The sequence below is a fragment of the Procambarus clarkii genome, chromosome 60 (genome assembly GCF_040958095.1).
Source record: "Procambarus clarkii isolate CNS0578487 chromosome 60, FALCON_Pclarkii_2.0, whole genome shotgun sequence".
Classification (NCBI taxonomy): Eukaryota; Metazoa; Arthropoda; class Malacostraca; order Decapoda; family Cambaridae; genus Procambarus; species Procambarus clarkii.
In genome coordinates, this window is record NC_091209.1 from 7,981,759 (window position 1) to 8,001,424 (window position 19,666).

Consider the following 19,666-nt stretch of genomic DNA (forward strand, 5'->3'; position numbering starts at 1 on the left):
TATCCCCCACAGCCTCTCCTCCCCCCATGCTTCCCCAACCCTCCCTCTCTTACCCACCCCCTGTACCCTCCCCCTCTTATCCACCCCCTGTACCCTCCCCCTCTTATCCCCCCTACCCTCCCCTCTTATCCACCCCCTGTACCCTCCCCCTCTCCCCCACCACCCCAAGCCCTCCCTCCTCCACCAATCCCCCCGTGCCAGGTCCCCCCAGCTCCCACTCACCCCAGATCCCAAAGGTCCCCCCCAGAAAAGAAGCAGAAGAGAGTCAGTTTCAGGGTGATGTACTCGAACATAGATGGGATCACAAGCAAGAGAAGTGAACTAAGGGAAAGAGCACAAGAAGTTAACCCAGATGTAATCGGACTCACTGAAACAAAACTCTCTGGAATCATAACGAATGCCGTGTTTCCCCAGGAGTATACAGTAATAAGGAAAGAGAGGGAAGGTAGAGGAGGAGGCGGAGTGGCCCTACTCATGAGAAGGGAATGGAGTTTTAAGGAGATGGCCATCCCGGGCTGTGAGGAGTTCAGAGACTACATAGCAGGCACCATAACAATGGGAGGACCAAGAATAGTAGTAGCAGTAATATACAACCCTCCACCAAATGACAGGAGACCCAGTCAAGAGTATGAAAACAACAACAAGGCAGTTAACACTATAATTGAGAGGGCAGCCTCTGCTGCCTGTAGAAATAGATCCCACCTGCTCATCATAGGGCGACTTCAATCACGGAAAGATTGACTGGGAGAACAAGGAACCGCATGGAGGCGAGGATACGTGGAGAGCCAAACTATTGGAGGTGGTGACAAGCAACTTTTTAACCCAGCATGTCGGAGAACCCACAAGGATGAGAGGCAATGACGAACCAGCGAGACTCGACCTAGTCTTCACTCTGAACGACTCCGACATAAGAGAAATCGGTTTTGAGGACCCAGTAGGAATGAGCGACCACAGTGTACTGGTGTTTGAGTACTTGATTGAAGAAGGGTTATTGAACTCGAGGAGGGATACCGAAACCAAAAGGTTAGCATACCGAAAGGGAAACTATGAGGGGATAAGAAAATTCCTAACAGATATAGCATGGGAAACAGAGCTCAGGGGAAAGACGGCCCAAGATATGATGGATTACATCACGCAGAAGTGCAAGGACGCAGCGAACAAGTTTGTCCCAGTCCAAAAGGAAAACAGAGAAATGAAGATGAGAAACCCATGGTTTAATCAAAGATGTAGGCTAGCTAAGCAGCAAAGTAAAAGGGCATGGAGAAACTATAGGAATAACAGGACACTGGAGAGCAGAGAAAGATACCAGAATGCCAGGAATGAATATGTCAGGATGAGAAGAGAGGCAGAAAGACAATACGAAAATGACATCGCAAGCAAGGCAAAGACTCAGCCTAAATTGTTGCATAGCCACATTAGGAGAAAAACAACAGTAAAGGAACAGGTTATGAGATTAAGGATAGGGGCGGAAGGATTCACTACAAATGACAAGGAAGTGTGTGAGGAATTGAATAAGAAATTCCAGGAGGTCTTCACCTTAGAACAAGGAGAAATTCCAGAGGTAAGTGAGGGAATAGCTAACCAGGAACCACTGGAAGAGTTTGAGATTACCAGTGGGGAAGTAAGGAAGTGTTTACTAGAGTTGGACGTGACAAAGGCTATAGGCCCAGATGGAATCTCCCCTTGGGTTCTAAAGGAAGGAGCAAGAGAACTGAGCCTACCACTCTCCATAGTGTATAACAAATCACTGGCAACAGGGACACTGCCAGATATTTGGAAAGCAGCTAACGTAGTCCCGATATACAAGAAAGGGGATAGACAGGAGGCACTGAACTACAGGCCAGTGTCCCTAACCTGCATACCATGCAAGCTGATGGAGAAGATTGTGCGAAAAAAACTAGTGGAGCATCTGGAGCGAAGGAACTTTGTAACACAGCATCAACATGGGTTCAGGGATGGCAGGTCCTGCCTCACAGGGTTACTTGAATTCTACGACCAGGCAACAAAAATAAGGCAAGAAAGAGAAGGGTGGGCAGATTGCATATTTTTGGATTGTCAGAAAGCCTTTGATACAGTGCCACACAAGAGGCTAGTGCGAAAGTTGGAGATGCAGGCTGGAGTGAGAGGGAAGGTACTCCGGTGGATAGAGGAATACCTAAGCAACAGGAGACAACGAGTCTGTGTGAGGGGTGAGGTCTCAGATTGGCGAGACGTCACAAGTGGAGTCCCGCAGGGGTCAGTCCTTGGACCTATACTGTTTCTGGTATATGTAAATGATCTCCCAGAGGGTATAGATTCGTTCCTCTCAATGTTTGCCGACGATGCAAAAATTATGAGGAGGATTGAAACAGAGGATGATAGTAGGAGGCTACAAGATGACCTGGATAGACTGAGTGAATGGTCCAACAAATGGCTGTTGAAGTTCAACCCGAGTAAATGCAAAGTAATGAAACTAGGAAGTGGAAACAGGAGGCCAGGCACAGGATACAGAATAGGAGATGAAGTACCTAATGAAACAGACAGAGAGAAAGATCTAGGAGTTGATATCACACCAAACCTGTCTCCTGAAGCCCACATAAAGAGAATAACGTCTGCGGCATATGCGAGGCTGGCTAACATCAGAACGGCGTTCAGGAACCTGTGTAAGGAATCATTCAGAATCTTGTACACCACATATGTAAGACCAATCCTGGAGTATGCGGCCCCAGCATGGAGCCCGTACCTTGTCAAGCACAAGACGAAGCTGGAAAAAGTCCAAAGGTATGCTACTAGACTAGTCCCAGAACTAAGAGGCATGAGTTATGAGGAAAGGCTGCGGGAAATGCACCTCACGACACTGGAAGACAGAAGAGTAAGGGGGGACATGATCACAACCTACAAAATCCTCAGGGGAATCGACCGGGTAAACAAGGATGAACTATTCAACACTGGTGGGACGCGAACAAGGGGACACAGGTGGAAGCTGAGTACCCAAATGAGCCACAGAGACGTTAGAAAGAACTTTTTCAGTGTCAGAGTAGTTAGTAAATGGAATGCATTAGGAAGTGATGTGGTGGAGGCTGACTCCATACACAGTTTCAAATGTAGATATGATAGAGCCCAATAGGCTCAGGAATCTGTACACCAGTTGATTGACGGTTGAGAGGCGGGACCAAAGAGCCAGAGCTCAACCCCCGCAAGCACAATTAGGTGAGTACATACATACATACATACATACATACATACATACATACATGCATACATGCATACATGCATACATGCATACATGCATACATGCATACATGCATACATACATTCATACATACATACATACATATATACATACATTCATACATACATACATATATACATACATGCATACATGCATACATACATTCATACATACATATATACATACATGCATACATACATGCGTATATACATGCGTATATAAATACATACATATATACATAAATTACATACATACATGCATGCGTACATACATACATACATACATGCATACATACATACATACATACATACATACATACATACATACATACGTATATACATGCGTATATAAATACATACATACATACATACATTACATGCATGCATACATACATCCATCCATCTATCCATACATACATACATACATGCATGCATGCATGCATGCATGCATACATACATGCATACATACATACATACATGCATGCGTACATCCATCCATCCATACATACATGCATACATACATACATACATACATACATACATACATGCGTATATACATGCGTATATAAATACATACATACATACATTACATACATACATGCATGCGTACATACATACATACATACATACATACATGCATGCATACATACATACATACATGCGTATATACATGCGTATATAAATACATACATACATACATTACATACATACATGCATGCGTACATACATACATCCATACATCTATCCATACATACATACATACATACATGCATGCGTACATACATACATCCATCTATCCATTCATACATACATACATACATACATACATACATGCATACATACATACACGTCCAGTCAGCATATAGCTATTTCGGGACAAAATCCAATACAGTTTATATTGGTGAGACGCCACTGTGATGAGGAGTTTAAATATCACAGGAACTGTTGGTTAATGTGTGACATAGGTGAGGTTAGATGAGGCATCTACAAGCATCAGGAGGCTGATGGAGTGTTGTGGAGGCTGGTGGTACTATGTCCAGATGTTGGAGGGTGGATTTGACTCTCCCACCCTCCCTCCCCCCCCCCCCACATTGACGCAGTACGTCTAAGGTTACTTTCCACTCTCGCTTACCAAGGGTATAACCCCCGCCCCCCCCCCCCCCCCAAACACACATGCATCAGATTCTTAACTTACAATATTTATGATTTACCAATTTATGTTACTACACTGACTCTCAATTTCACAATATTGTATAAACTTTGATGAATCGCTCGTCTATGGGTCATCCAATCATGTTAGCAGACTTCTAGATGTTACCACTGCTAGGTTTAGGCTCAGCTACAAGTACCTCTGGAAGTTTGTAACATCTGATGATGTAGATTTGACTAAATGTAAACTCTGTCAGCAGAACTATTCGCATACTTTGCGTCATTATATAATGGAATGTGAAAAATCGCGGAATTTAAAGATAACAACATCATTAGTGTCCATGAAATGTGTAAGTACTTCATTCATAATGATGTGCTGCCCGAAATCTTAGCGAAGTATCCAAAATTTGCTTACTGTAGGTAATGCATACACATGACTATAAAGCTGCCGCCCAGTTGGGTGGGTGTGCAGCACATGACTGTAAAGCTGCCGCCCAGTTGGGTGGGTGTGGAGCACATGACTGTAAAGCTGCCGCCCAGTTGGGTGGGTGTGCAGCACATGACTGTAAAGCTGCCGCCCAGTTGGGTGGGTGTGGAGCACATGACTGTAAAGCTGCCGCCCAGTTGGGTGGGTGTGGAGCACATGACTGTAAAGCTGCCGCCCAGTTGGGTGGGTGTGAAGCACATGACTGTAAAGCAGCCGCCCAGTTGGGTGGGTGTGGAGCACATGACTGTAAAGCAGCCGCCCAGTTGGGTGGGTGTGCAGCACATGACTGTAAAGCTGCCGCCCAGTTGGGTGGGTGTGGAGAATAGTGGGATTGATGACTACGACCGGCTATTTTCATTTTTTCCACAGCCGGTCGTAGCTTCAGGGGTTTTTGATAGCTACGACCGGCTTTTTTCATTTTTTCCAAAGCCGGTCGTAGCTTCATGGGTTTTTCTGAATTTTTTTGTTCCTATGCCGGTCGTTGCATCATAGTTTTTTGTTCCTAGGGATTAAAAAGCTGGTCCCTGGCATCCCCAAATTTCGTTGGCTTAGTGACCCTGCACAGACATTGCTAATGGTCAATGACGTCACCAGGTAGCCGCTCAGCATTCCTGCACCGGCATGTTCAATGGGATTAAAAAGCCGGTCGTAGCATCATGGGTTTTGCGATACAACAGTATCCTTGAAACCTAATATAAAATACCATCATCCCTAGTCTATTTTTAATTTCATATTTATTTCCAACCATCGCCCATTACATTTATGAAAGGGGATCATGTATGTGAGGGAAGAACATAACTTCAGCACTGCAAGAAGTTATGTGTGTATTTTCAAGTTCGTCCCCTGCTGCCTGTATTTACCCAGGTCTTTTTCCTAAATATATAACTTATCCAATTCATTCCTATTCTGTTTCATGTAGATACGTATAATAGGTTATAAATATTCCCCTTTAGTATGACCATTCAGTCACACCTCTATCATGTCACCCCTATTTCTTCTTCGTCGTCGTCGTTCTGGAGAATGTAATTTGAGCTTTGACCATCTTTCTTGAAGGATCGTTTATTATGCATAGGGCAAAAAATTAAACTGCTATCAGTCGTATATATGAAAAAACAGAGCCCTGGGCATTGGTGATTTCAATGCGAGTTCGGTAGTGACCCTATCCTTATGCACATCTCACATTCGCCCAAAAACATACCTCCCACACCATACTGTAGCATTTATCAAATAAAATAAAAAAAAAACTCATTCAGTAAAAGCAAGCCTCTCATATTTTGAAATATGACCTTCTGCAGTTACCGCCTTTTGTGACGTCATCATCCCTAATGTGGCGCGAGGCGTCAACGGGCGAAATGCGGATCCCAGGAGGTTCACACATAAGTGTGAACTCTTAATCTAGCTTAATACCTCACCTATACTCTATGCTTCATCAGAGTTGATATTCAGCTACAATAGCTCGTATTTTCGCTCATTGCTTATATTTTCTGTTATTCATAAACCCGATCAAACCTTCCTAACCTAACCTAACCTAACATATTATTTATAACAAACAAATGCATTCTACAGAACAGTTATTGTTGTTGTTTAGTGACATCGTGAAAAGCGAGCTCAGGTATAGGGATAATGTATTGATGGTCATTAGCATATAGGTGTGAAGGTATTACTGCACCTTACTGGTCAACTATGTATGACGTCACCAGACAACCAATGCGACCTTTGGCGTCCTACTGGCATGTGTATTTGATGTTATTATTCAAAAATGACTAGACTATCCATCCCCCACCTAACCTAATCAGATGTTTAAGAACATACATTTTTGTCATCCGTGACTGTAATTATTATTTTGTAATAAGTGCAAAGTATATCAGCAGCCCAACTGTCGTACTGCGATTTAAGCAGAATCGTACATCTGGCAGCAGGCGAGCTGACCTTATAAGGACCTCCCACCAGCCCAAAGGACAGTTCAACTCAGGCTTCCTGTGCTAACACTCGGAACTAGCTCCAGAACTTGTGCATTAACGAACTTCGTTGTCTCGTATCTATCAACTCAACCATGTATATTTGTGAACTTTGCAAGGCTCCTAAACTAGGGCCATTCCACCTGTGCCAGGCGAAATGTGGTGAATGTAGGATAACCTTCACCGCCAATCCTCGGCATCAGTGCGTTATTTACTGTATGCAATGTGCTGAGATATCTCGTGGACATTACGATAAGATTTGTCCCTCGTGCTCCAAAGTGATTTGTGCTACCCGTAAGTATCATTGTTTTTATAACATCTGTTAGGAGTCATAGTATATGTTTAGATACTATAGAAAATTGTTCAATAGCAGCTAAATTTATATGTGAATTAGTATTTACAGTTGGTCGTAGAGCTATACATTTATGCAGCATTCCATAAAAATATATATATGTATAACTATATATATTAATTAAAATCTACAGGTGGCCACCCCGATGCATGTCCATTTTGCATGTATCTAGATGACCCCGAGTCTGATACTAGTTCTGATTCAGAGCACTCAGAAGCATCATCGTACCAAAGCGTCCAATATGAAAGTAAGTCAATTACGCTATTCTGCAATACCATCCCCAATTCTTGTCAGATATATTTATAAAAATATCTAATTTATCATCGTTAATTATTCACATGATCATTTGTATGATTTTAGGCTCGCCAACTCAGCAGGTAGTGGAGGTAGAGGAAGAATATCCTCGTGGAGGAGGTTGTGAAGAGCCTAGCACGAGTCGAGCTCGCTCACCAACACCAGAAAATAATGACAACAGGGAAAGGTCTAATTGTAAGTAACATCCACATTAATTATTATTTGCATATTTCAATAATGTCATTATTATTATTATTATTAAAATCCCTATATTAAAATTTTATTAACTGAAATCTTTATTTTTGTTACTTATAGGTTCACAACTGGAGGACGAAGAAGACTCCCTGCATTTAGTTTGGGAAGCAGATTCAGATATGGAGGCCAGCCAGCCTATCGCTAATTCTCCACCACCACCGCCTCAGGAACAGGAACAGCAACAGCAGGTAGATGTTTTGCTTCCTCCTCCTCAACCCGAAGTGCTTGAAGTAATCAATAATTTCAATGGGGGGTACATACGCCATTCATATAGCATCCCAGATCATGCCCAAGGAGATCCTGCCCATTATTTGACTATATATCGTGATTATTTTATCCGGCAAATAGAATCCTTGTTTGATGCCGTTCACCCCAATTTCCCTCCTGCCCTCTTGATATACCCGGATTTTACATTTAATTTACAACGGCTTAATCAAGAAAATGAACCTGATTTTGAGGGAGAGTTACCTATAAGGGCCGAGCAACGCACTTTATCTAGGCATGAGGCTAGTGTTGTCGTAGATCAATGGATCGCCGAATTGGATAATAAGTTAGAAGAGTTCTTTGCCGAGACAGAAGGTTCGAGTCTAGGTATACAGAGCATTTCTGGTTTTTATATCAATTCCATAGCTGTTCAGCATCCCATCCGTCTAGGAGAATACGTACCTTATCCAGATAAATTGCGTGGGAAACAACTTATTTTCAATCCTAAAGGCGAGCAAAATATATGTTTGATCCAATGTTTAGCTGCATATATATGTCTAGCTCAGGGGATGACATTAGATAATATCCGCAGATTTTCCAAGTCATCCAGGTGGTGTCTCAGATTTGTCCGTTGGAGTGAGGATATTGAAATTCCCATAACGTATGATAACATTAATAAAATAGAAAGTATAAATAAATTAAGTATTTTTATCTATGTGCTCACTCGTGAAGACAATAGGTACTATATTAGCTTAGCTAGGAAAGGCAGGGAACATTCTGCACCTAAAGTACCTTTGCTCATGTTGGAGGATCAGCATCTTGTGCTCATTAAAGATTTCAATCTGTATGTCCGCAACATGCGCGGCAATCCAAATAGAATACCAGGCAATCATATTTTTTGCCATTCGTGTTTAATTCATTTGTCACCTGATGCTATGCGGGATCATGAAGAGTCATGTGAAGTTAAACAAACATTGAAATTTTACCCCGAAGGTCATAAAATCAAATTCCAAAATTACGGTCGTGCTTATGGGCCGTCTCACACGGCATATTATGATTTCGAGTGCTTGTTGGACCCCTCCAATCCCCAAGGTATGATCGAGAAGCGTCACAAAGCCGTGGCATATGCTTTTATCATCATCAACAGGGAATTGGAGGTGGTAGATAAATTAACGTATATGGGGGATGATCCTGTAAATCATTTCATTGATACTTTGGAGAAAGCATGGAAGAGAATCAAATCTACCATGCCTAAATACAAAATATCTATGACACGTGAACATTGGCAAGCCTATAGACGTCAGACCACATGTGAAATGTGTTATAGTCCATTTAAATCAGCTATGGACAAGCACCGTCATCATGATCATGCTATTGAATTTAATAATTATCTAGCTGCCTATTGCCAAAGGTGTAACATGTTGTGCAGAAATTCTTATAAATATTTATACACATTCTCTCACAATGCGGCTTATGACCTCGGGGTAATTTTAAATGAATTGTCTAACGTCCCTAACCGTGAAATTGACATTGCCTCCAAAGATGGATTTAAGTTCATGAAAGTAGATATCGGTAAACTTCGGTTTATGGATAGTCTGGCTTTACTAAATGGTGGGCTGGAAAAACTAGCTAAAGAACATATCAGGGAAGGTAAACCCACCACTTACACCTCAGTTATGCTAGATGACGTCCCTGTAGCTGCCCACCATTTATTGAAGACAGGCAAACAGGTCTTCTGCTATGACTACATTTCATCTTTGGAGAAATTAAATGAACCGACTCTTCCTCCCCCCGAAGCCTTTTTCAATAGTTTAAAGCACGAGGCCATAAGCGAGACCGATTATACACAGGCTAAAGAAGTCTTTAGATTAGCGGAATGCAAGACCATTGGGGATTACTTAAAGGTCTATTTGAAAGTAGATACTGGACTATTGTGTGATGTGTTCACTGTATGGCGCAAGACCATGCTTGAGCTGTACAAGTTAGACATTACACACTATGTCTCATTATCTAGTTTTGCATGGGACGCTTTCTTGTTTAAGAGTCAAGTTGTCTTGGACTCTATTTCCGATCCCCATTTGTACGATGTATTGCGCAGAAATCTAAGAGGCGGATTTACCTCTGTCGTGCGGCAACACACAAGTGTGCAAAATGAGCATACGGGTGCTGATCCTTCTAGCACTGATAAATATATTCTGTATTTGGATTTTAATGGCCTATACGCCACCTGTATGACAGAACTGCTTCCTCAAGGCGGGATCCGTAAATTATCTGCTGCCGAATGCAATGATTGGCTCCAACAAGGATTGGAAAATATTACATGTGATGGGGATAAAGGGTATTGGGTCATGTGTGATACCAAGCATGTCGCACCTGAGGTGGCTCGATACACCGATGACTTACCCTTAACCCTGTCACATGCTAATATTTCAACTGATCTTCTCTCCGATTATAGCAAACATATTTTAAATACCGAAGATCGTAAACTCCCCAAGAAAAACAATAAATTAATTGCTTCACATCTCCCTCAAAAAGATTACTTGGCGAGTTTAGATTTGCTTCAGATGCTGATGAAATTGGGATTGGAAGTAGCTAAGGTAAATGCAGTTTATGAATTCCAACAGAGCAAGTACCTTAAGGAATTTGTCGAAACAAATGCTCGTGAACGTGCAAATACACCTTGCGCCATTAAGGGTAAAGCTTTCAAGCTAGTATCAAATGCAATTTACGGCAAGAGTTTGACAAATGTGAGTAAATATGGCGATCAGCATTATTTAGTTACATCACGAGACAAATTCCAAAAGCATGCCCCCAATCCGTTCTTCAAACGGAGCATTTTGTTAAGTGAAGACAGAGTCATTTGCACAGTTAAAAAACAATCACTTAAAGTCAATACACCAACTTATTTGGGGTTCCAGATCTTGCAAATAGCTAAGAGGATCCTATATGATTTTTGGTACAATACGGTCAAAGCTCATTATGGAGACAAAGCTAGATTGCTGTATACGGATACAGATTCGTATTTGATTGAATTAAGCTGTCCAAATGCTTTTGAGGAATTAAATAAACTGCCTTTATCTCAGCATATGGATTTCAGCAATTTCCCTCCTGAAAATCCCTATTTCGATGACTCTCGCAAAGGTCAACTAGGTTTGTTAAAATCGGAAGTTGGAGCCAAAATTATCAAAGAACTCATTGCATTGAAGCCTAAAATGTACTCGATTCTCACTCAAGATCAGGTTCAGATCTGTCGTTGTAAAGGTATTCCCACTTATCATCAGTCTAAACTCACTCATGCTGCTTTCCAAAGTGCTTTAGAGTTGAATATTGGGCAGAGGTTCCAATCCAGATCTATTAGGAATGTTAAAGGCCGTATGTGTACCTGTCTCACTACAAAACGTGGATTGTCCGCCTTTGACGATAAACGTTATGTACTGAGTCCTACACAGTCTTTGGCGTATGGACACCCCGATATTCCTCAAGCAGAAATTCATGAAGAAGAGAATGAGGAGGAGGAGGAGGATGTACCTGCACCTGCTGCTGCTGCACGTCCTGTGAGACGTGGATTCCATCCCATATTCAATATGTGGGGAAAACGCGATGCACTGGTGAACAAGACGTATCCTCACAATTAGTGTCTGAAGAAATTGGTGATGGAACATTGCAACCTCCCCTAACCTGTCATTGATGTTTGAAAATTGCTGCCTCCCCTAACCTGACATTGATGTTTGAAAATTGCTACCTCCCCTAACCTGTCATTGATGTTTGAAAAATTGCGGGGCCCCTGACTCATCACTGATGTTCTGAAAATGCAGTCTCCCTTAACCTATGTTGAAAATGTTCTGTTGTATATCTATGTTGAAAATGTTCTGTTGTACATAAAAAAAATAAAAGTTCGTGAAATGTATACTTTGATGTTTTTATAAAACCGTGCGCCCCTAACCTATGTTTTGAAAATGTTCTATGCAAAAAAATAAAAATATGAAAATGTATGCTTTGATGTTTTCTATGAAACCTTCCATGTTTAAATATAATAACCTTATCATACTTATGTCAGTACAAACCCAACACGAGTCATGGATAGTTCGCCTATCACTGAAGAACAACTTGATATTTTCAATGAACCTAGCAGAATAATCATTGCAGGATTTTCCAATGGCGGAAAATCTTATTTGTGCACTAAACTCGTACAAAAATACCATCTGAAATTCTCCAGTATTATTATATGTGGCGACAGTTACAGAGCATTGCTAGACGATCCAGTAATTAACAAGAAAATAATTGCTCAACCTGAAATTATTAACCCTTTAGATGAACGTACAGATGATTCGCCTATTTTAATTATTATCGATGACTTGTTCATCGAATCTGCCAATTCCAAAATTGTGTCTGATATCTTCACTAAAGGCAGACATCTTGCTATTTCGTGCATATTCATTACCCAAAATATATTTTTCTCTGGGAAATATGCTAGAAGTATCAGTTTAAACGCCTCCCATTTCATATTAGTGAAATCTAGAGATTTAGCTCAAATTGAGACTTTAGGACGGCAATTATTTGGAAAACAAGATTCTAAAAAGCTTTTGGATATCTACAAGAAAGCCATCAGTAAACCTTATGGGTATTTATTGGTGGATTTAGGAGTGAAAACCCCTGAACGCATCACCTTCCGTAGCAATATTGTTGGTGAGCATCCATACGAATTTGTTTACCAATGGTGAATGTACTTAACAACAACCACAAGGGGAGGTTAGGGGGGTTGGGTGTATAGGATGTGTTCCCTACAACAACAACAACAACAACCACAAGGGGTGGTTAGGGGGGTTGGTATATCGGATGTATAAAACAGCTAAAACCATACAATCAGATATCACTTTATTAGAAGATGGAGCACGTACTAGATAAAATTTATTATAACCCTGCATCCACAGGAGGGTTAGGGGGGGTCAATAGGTTGTATAAAGCTGCTAAAACCCTAAAGCCAGATATTACTTTATCAGATGTCAAAGAATACTTGAAATCGTCTAAAGCCTACACTTTGCACGCATTAAAACCTCGCAAATTTCTACGAAGAAAGGTGCTGAGTCCTAAACCCCGTATATATTTAGCTTGTGATTTAGCAGAAATGGGATTATTGGCCAAACACAATGATGATATTAAATACATTCTCGTCTGTGTCGATATTTTTTCACGGTATGCGCAAGTAGCACCTCTGATACGCAAAGATGGACAGACTGAGTAAAGCTCTGAAAAACATATTGGAATCCTCATATTTCCAAGGAATACGTAAAATTAATACAGATCGAGGAGGTGAATTTTATAATTCTCATATGCAACGAATGCTTGCAGCTAAAAATATTGGACTGTATAGCGTGTTTTCTCAAGAAACAAAAGCAGCCATCGCTGAACGCTTTATACGTACCATGAAAACTAAGATTTATAAATATATGACTGCGCACAATACCTCGAGATATCTGCCCATATTGCCTGATATCATAAAGGCGTATAACACAACACCCCACCAAGGGTTAGGTGGTCGGACTCCAGTTGAGGTTCATGCTTTATCTCGTCCACAAGATATAAAGAAACAGTTCAATCTCATGTATAAAAGTAAGGACAAACCTAAAGCAGGTCTTAGTTCGCTACTAGCTGTCGGGGACACAGTTCGCATTACTCTCTCCAACAGAATTTCGACATTCAAGAAAGGTTTTGCTAGACAAAACACGGAAGAAATTTTCAGAATTATTCGTATAGATAAAAGCCAGCCTATCCCATTATATTTTTTACAAGATTTGAATAACAAGCCCATTGACGGAGGGTTTTATAAGGAAGAATTGACCCTAACCCATTTACCAGTCGCATTTAATATTGAGAAAGTCCTACGCAAACGTACATTGCCCAATAATAAATTACAGTATAAAGTAAGGTACGAAGGCTACGACTCTTCATTTGATCAGTGGATTGATGCTGATGATTTGTTGAAGATATGAAGAAGCCATTAGTATACAAGTACAAAGACTTGGTGACCTTGCTGAGCAAACTCAATTCCTCAGCCAGGAAAAAATTGATTGCGCAGTTTAAAAAACCACATATTCATTGCTTGTCAGAGATTTTCAACAATTTTCTGAAAAATAGGCTTCCGGTTAAGAAGAAAGTTATAGTCAAATTGAAGAAATACAGAGACACCTTGCATTCGCTGGCTTGCAAGAAACCCTCAATTTCAAACAAAAAGCGTATTTTATTGACTCGTAAAGGAGGCAGTATCCTCGGTATATTATTACCCATAGCTGCTAGTTTAATTACCAGGATATTTAATAAATAAAAAATGAAAGAATATTATCTAGTACCTCGTAAATCCATCGATGAGGGACCGGCTAAAGTAGTAGTAGTTAAAAAAGCAGAAGTAACGCCATCACTAGCTCCAACACCAGCAACAAGTACTCCAGTAGCACCAGTTTCAGTACGAGCTAATCCTTCAATAGTACATTTGGTACATTTAAAATTGAAAGCTAAAGATCATGATTATGCTACTTCGCTGTTGAATTATTTTGATGAAAGCAAGATGGTGCAATGGGACGTCAATGGGAATCTGCAAATGCCAGTGACTGGAATAAACATAATTGATGATATTTTAACTAAAATGACAATTCACCGCTCTGTATTCCCACGAGAAAAATTACCGCTGGTTAAATTATTCATCTCTTTAACCTCAACTCCACGAGATATGTTTAGGAATACAGAATCTCGCAAACAAGTATTTAATGATGACGTGGCACTAAGAAGAAAACGGGTGTATGCTCCTACTACAGCTGCTGGAGAAACTAAACGCCCTAAAGTTGGCGGAGGAGCAACTTGGCTAGCTTACTAAAGGTGAGTGTATAAATAGATGTTCTGTTTTGTTTTTAGTTTATTCATTCTTAGTCCAGCAATGGATTCCCACGTTATTTACGCTACTAGTGTTTCTAATACAGATTTATTTCCTAATAACGTTCCTAGTGCTTTTGAAAATAGACTGTATAATCAACTCGTGCTGGATTCTAGACGCTCCTACGAAATGTGTCTCCAGAATATATTGTTGCCTTCGTCATATTACATAATAAGATCGGATGATCTGGAGAGTTATATCCGCGTGAGAATTATGTACCTAGATGCTAAAGGAATTAGTTACAAACATTCCAAATTTCTACCGAAAACTAATATTTTAGCTGGTGGCATAAAGGAAATTATATACGCCATCAATAATGAAATTACCCATATATTTTCACAGAACGATTTGAGTTTTGTGTCTGATGTCTATAAGACGCATTTCCCAAGATATGCTGATGCATATATTAAATATGGAACGATTTCCAATAGAGTAAAGTTCAATACCGCGAGCAGCGATGAGAATGTATTGTATTATGACGATAATCGAGCAGTATGCAGGATTTCCCTATCTTTTGGGGCGAGTATTGGCAAGGTTTTAGGAACTGAACAGCATAAAAATTATGATATATACGTGCACAAGAATTATTTGGATGAAACACCCATATCAGACACGTGCCCCTACCCTCCACAACCCAGGGGCATGATGGATTACTTGTGTGTTTATTGTGATAAAATTGCTCCTACGATGTACGGAAATTTATTAGTGAATATATTGGACGTAGTGTCTTTGCAGGGTGGTGAAAGCACGAATAGGAAACTATATAAACCTCTAAATACAAATGTACTGGATAGCATAAGTATTGCAGTAACAGATCCTAATGGGACTCCTATTTATTTTGATAAACGAGGAAGCACAACAGCTGTTTTACATATACGACCCCGAATTGGGTCTATATAATAAGGACATTACAGTTCCGTGCCTCATTACTCATCTGCAAGCTACAAAATGCGCGTCAATTTCATCCCTCCGTCTGTAGACGAAATATTATTCTTAATTAGCCCACCTGCCTCATATAAAGGAGGTGGGCTGAGTGATATTAGAATATTCAATAGGAGTCATATAAGAGGAGGTGGTATATTCAGTTTCCTCACTGGTTTAGCCCGTAAAGCAGCCCCATTTTTAATGAGAACCCTAGCTCCTGCCGTCTTAAGTATGGGTCAGAATGTATTGCAAGACATGCAAACAGGCGAACATTCCTTTAAAAAGTCAATGAAAAAGCATGGGATCGAATCATTGAAGGGAGTTGGCCGTCAGATTTTAGGTGGTGGTAAAAGGCGGAAAAAGTCTAAGAGAAGGGCTAAGGCCACCAAATTAGCACTTATTCGCAGTTTCACAAAACAGAATAAGAAGAATAAGAGATATAATGACGTGTTTGCATAAATTACAATTCATTCCTCTCATAGCATCCAGCATGAATACTGCTACTACACTAGGAGCTGGGCTACAATCCCCTTTGGAAAGTTACACAGTGGCTGTAACAGATGGATTTCCCAAACTTAATTCAGCACGTATGATCGAGTCCACTATAGCCAGCAGGAAAAATATCGATATTTTACCTGTTAATTTAGGAATTAATAAATTTAAGGACTCGTATATAGAATTTAGAATCCCTGGCATTCCTGGCCATTTCCTGGATATGTCATCACTAGCCCTAGAAGTGGGCATAGAATTAACAGAAGCTGACGCCGCAATAGATTCGGGCAAAAAAGTGACTGTAGCCAATGGATTATCACAAACACTTTTTAAAACAGTGGTGGTGTATTTCAACGAACAGGTAGTTGAAAGTAATTCTTTATTTTCTTATTGGGCGTATATAAAGCTGCTAACGACTCTTTCCAGAAGTAAAATTGATGGTTTTAAGCATCTAGCTCATTTTTATAAAGAAGAGGCGCTAACGATACCCAATAAAATTGATACGCAGTATTTTGCTACGACCACGATAGATCAGGATGAGAAAATGGCTAATATGAAAGAACACGGCATTTATATGTGCTTTAAATTACTGCTGGATATTGCATCTATTAGCGAATATTTACTGGATAACGTAGATGTAAGAATACGTTTAGAGTTAAATAGTGATAAATGGGTTATTGGCAGTGATACAGCAACTGCTAATTATAAATATAATATAAATATGGCCCGCTTATGGATCGATAGATTAACCCCATTCCCTTCTGGGCTACTAGCTATTAACAGAGCACTCGCCCAAAATAATGGAGCAGTAACGTATATATTTGATAAAACCCTATTTAAAACCTATATTCTAGGGCAGGGCCAAAAATCATTAACTATGGACCAACCCTGGGGTGGAGTGATCCCTGAGAAGTTATACATGGCCATTATTGATATGGAAGCCATTTCTGGAGATTATACCTTAAACCCATTATATTTCAACAATTCCGCCTTGAGCAACGTATATATCTCGGTGAACGGCACGAGTTTATTTAATATCGCGTGTGATTTCCCCCATAAATGTTCGAAATTATATTATACGGTCCTAAATGCTGTAGGATTTAATGTAGATAATATTTTGTCCTACGAATCGTTCGTTAAAGGACAAACTCTGCTGGTCTTTAATTTATTACCAGAAGAAATAAAGGATACAGTTTCCTTGGAAGCGACAGGGAATTTAAGAATTACATTGGAATTTAATACAGCCATAGTGGGAAATAAAGTCATACTGCTGTTTGGTCCTACTACTGGGGTTATGAAAATTAATGCTGACCGACGTATTATTTGTGAAACGAGAGCCTAAGAAACATGAATTGTTTAGAAATAAACAATGGGTTGAAAAATATATATTTAGGGGAAGAAGCCATATATATCGGATGTTATTTAGCGAACGATGTACGGAGAATCTTCAAGAAATTGAATAAAGAGCCAGTGGTATTTATTTTAAATACTTTAGATGAGAAATCCCCTGAAACGATGATGGGTCATTGGATGACTGTGTATGTACACAATAAACCTTCAGGAGCCATTATCGCCCTGTTGGACAGTTTTGGGCTGAAGATGGAATCCCATTCACGTTATTTACAAGAATTCCTCTCTTATTTTGAAGATTACAGAGTTTACATGTTCACACAACGCATACAGAGCATGGACTCCTATTATTGTGGAGCCTATGCCATGTTTTTCGTCTATCAATTATGCAACCTTAACTTGAGAGCTGCACTACATAAATTTGAAACTTTATTTGAATATGGGGAATATGATATGAACGATAGGAAGATAATACAATTTGCTTATTCTAATTTTGCAATGCCTAACTGCAAAAAGACATTTTGCATAGATGGAGAGGATAAATGTCTATCGCTGTGTGATGACTCCTCATATTACTAAGTTGTAAGTATATTTTAGATGTTTGCCATATATTGCCTTTCTTATTATTGCTGATTTATTATTATTATTATTATTATTCTGTGTTGCTAATATGGTTTCTATTTATTCTTCCAGATTTGATGTGGCAGAGGAACTGGTCTAACAAAAAATCACCAGGATCTGGGATTGCTATGACCAACATCTGAAATATCATGCTTGTTCCCCATTACAATTTTACTGTTAAGACTAGAATGTAAACTTTTATTACCAATAAAATAATAGAAACCTATACAATGTATATTCTTAAACCTCTGATTAGGTTAGGTGGGGATGGATAGTCTAGTCATTTTTGAATAATAACATCAAATACACATGCCAGTAGGACGCCAAAGGTCGCATTGGTTGTCTGGTGACGTCATACATAGTTGACCAGTAAGGTGCAGTAATACCTTCACACCTATATGCTAATGACCATCAATACATTATCCCTATACCTGAGCTCGCTTTTCACGATGTCACTAAACAACAACAATAACTGTTCTGTAGAATGCATTTGTTTGTTATAAATAATATGTTAGGTTAGGTTAGGTTAGGAAGGTTTGATCGGGTTTATGAATAACAGAAAATATAAGCAATGAGCGAAAATACGAGCTATTGTAGCTGAATATCAACTCTGATGAAGCACAGAGTATAGGTGAGGTATTAAGCTAGATTAAGAGTTCACACTTATGTGTGAACCTCCTGGGATCCGCATTTCGCCCGTTGACGCCTCGCGCCACATTAGGGATGATGACGTCACAAAAGGCGGTAACTGCAGAAGGTCATATTTCAAAATATGAGAGGCTTGCTTTTACTGAATGAGTTTTTTTTTTATTTTATTTGATAAATGCTACAGTATGGTGTGGGAGGTATGTTTTTGGGCGAATGTGAGATGTGCATAAGGATAGGGTCACTACCGAACTCGCATTGAAATCACCAATGCCCAGGGCTCTGTTTTTTCATATATACGACTGATAGCAGTTTAATTTTTTGCCCTATGCATAATAAACGATCCTTCAAGAAAGATGGTCAAAGCTCAAATTACATTCTCCAGAACGACGACGACGAAGAAGAAATAGGGGTGACATGATAGAGGTGTGACTGAATGGTCATACTAAAGGGGAATATTTATAACCTATTATACGTATCTACATGAAACAGAATAGGAATGAATTGGATAAGTTATATATTTAGGAAAATGACCTGGGTAAATACAGGCAGCAGGGGACGAACTTGAAAATACACACATAACTTCTTGCAGTGCTGAAGTTATGTTCTTCCCTCACATACATGATCCCCTTTCATAAATGTAATGGGCGATGGTTGGAAATAAATATGAAATTAAAAATAGACTAGGGATGATGGTATTTTATATTAGGTTTCAAGGATACTGTTGTATCGCAAAACCCATGATGCTACGACCGGCTTTTTAATCCCATTGAACATGCCGGTGCAGGAATGCTGAGCGG

General features: G+C 39.9%; 1 protein-coding gene across 1 annotated transcript; it reads left to right on the forward strand.

Moving 5' to 3' along the window:
* Positions 1–7,318: 7,318 nt before the first annotated feature.
* Positions 7,319–11,544, forward strand: LOC138353843 (uncharacterized). Its single transcript, XM_069307266.1, has 3 exons — positions 7,319–7,403; positions 7,517–7,645; positions 7,766–11,544. Exons 1-3 carry the CDS (start codon positions 7,319–7,321, stop codon positions 11,542–11,544), a joined length of 3,993 nt encoding a protein of 1,330 aa, XP_069163367.1.
* Positions 11,545–19,666: the final 8,122 nt, after the last annotated feature.

Excerpts from the sequence above, each read along its gene's own strand:
- LOC138353843 (XM_069307266.1), top strand. The coding sequence starts at position 7,319 with ATGTATCTAGATGACCCCGAGTCTGATACTAGTTCTGATTCAGAGCAC. Across the intron at positions 7,404-7,516 it reads CCAAAGCGTCCAATATGAAA|GCTCGCCAACTCAGCAGGTA; the intron begins GTAAGTCAATTA and ends GTATGATTTTAG. Across the intron at positions 7,646-7,765 it reads CAACAGGGAAAGGTCTAATT|GTTCACAACTGGAGGACGAA; the intron begins GTAAGTAACATC and ends TGTTACTTATAG.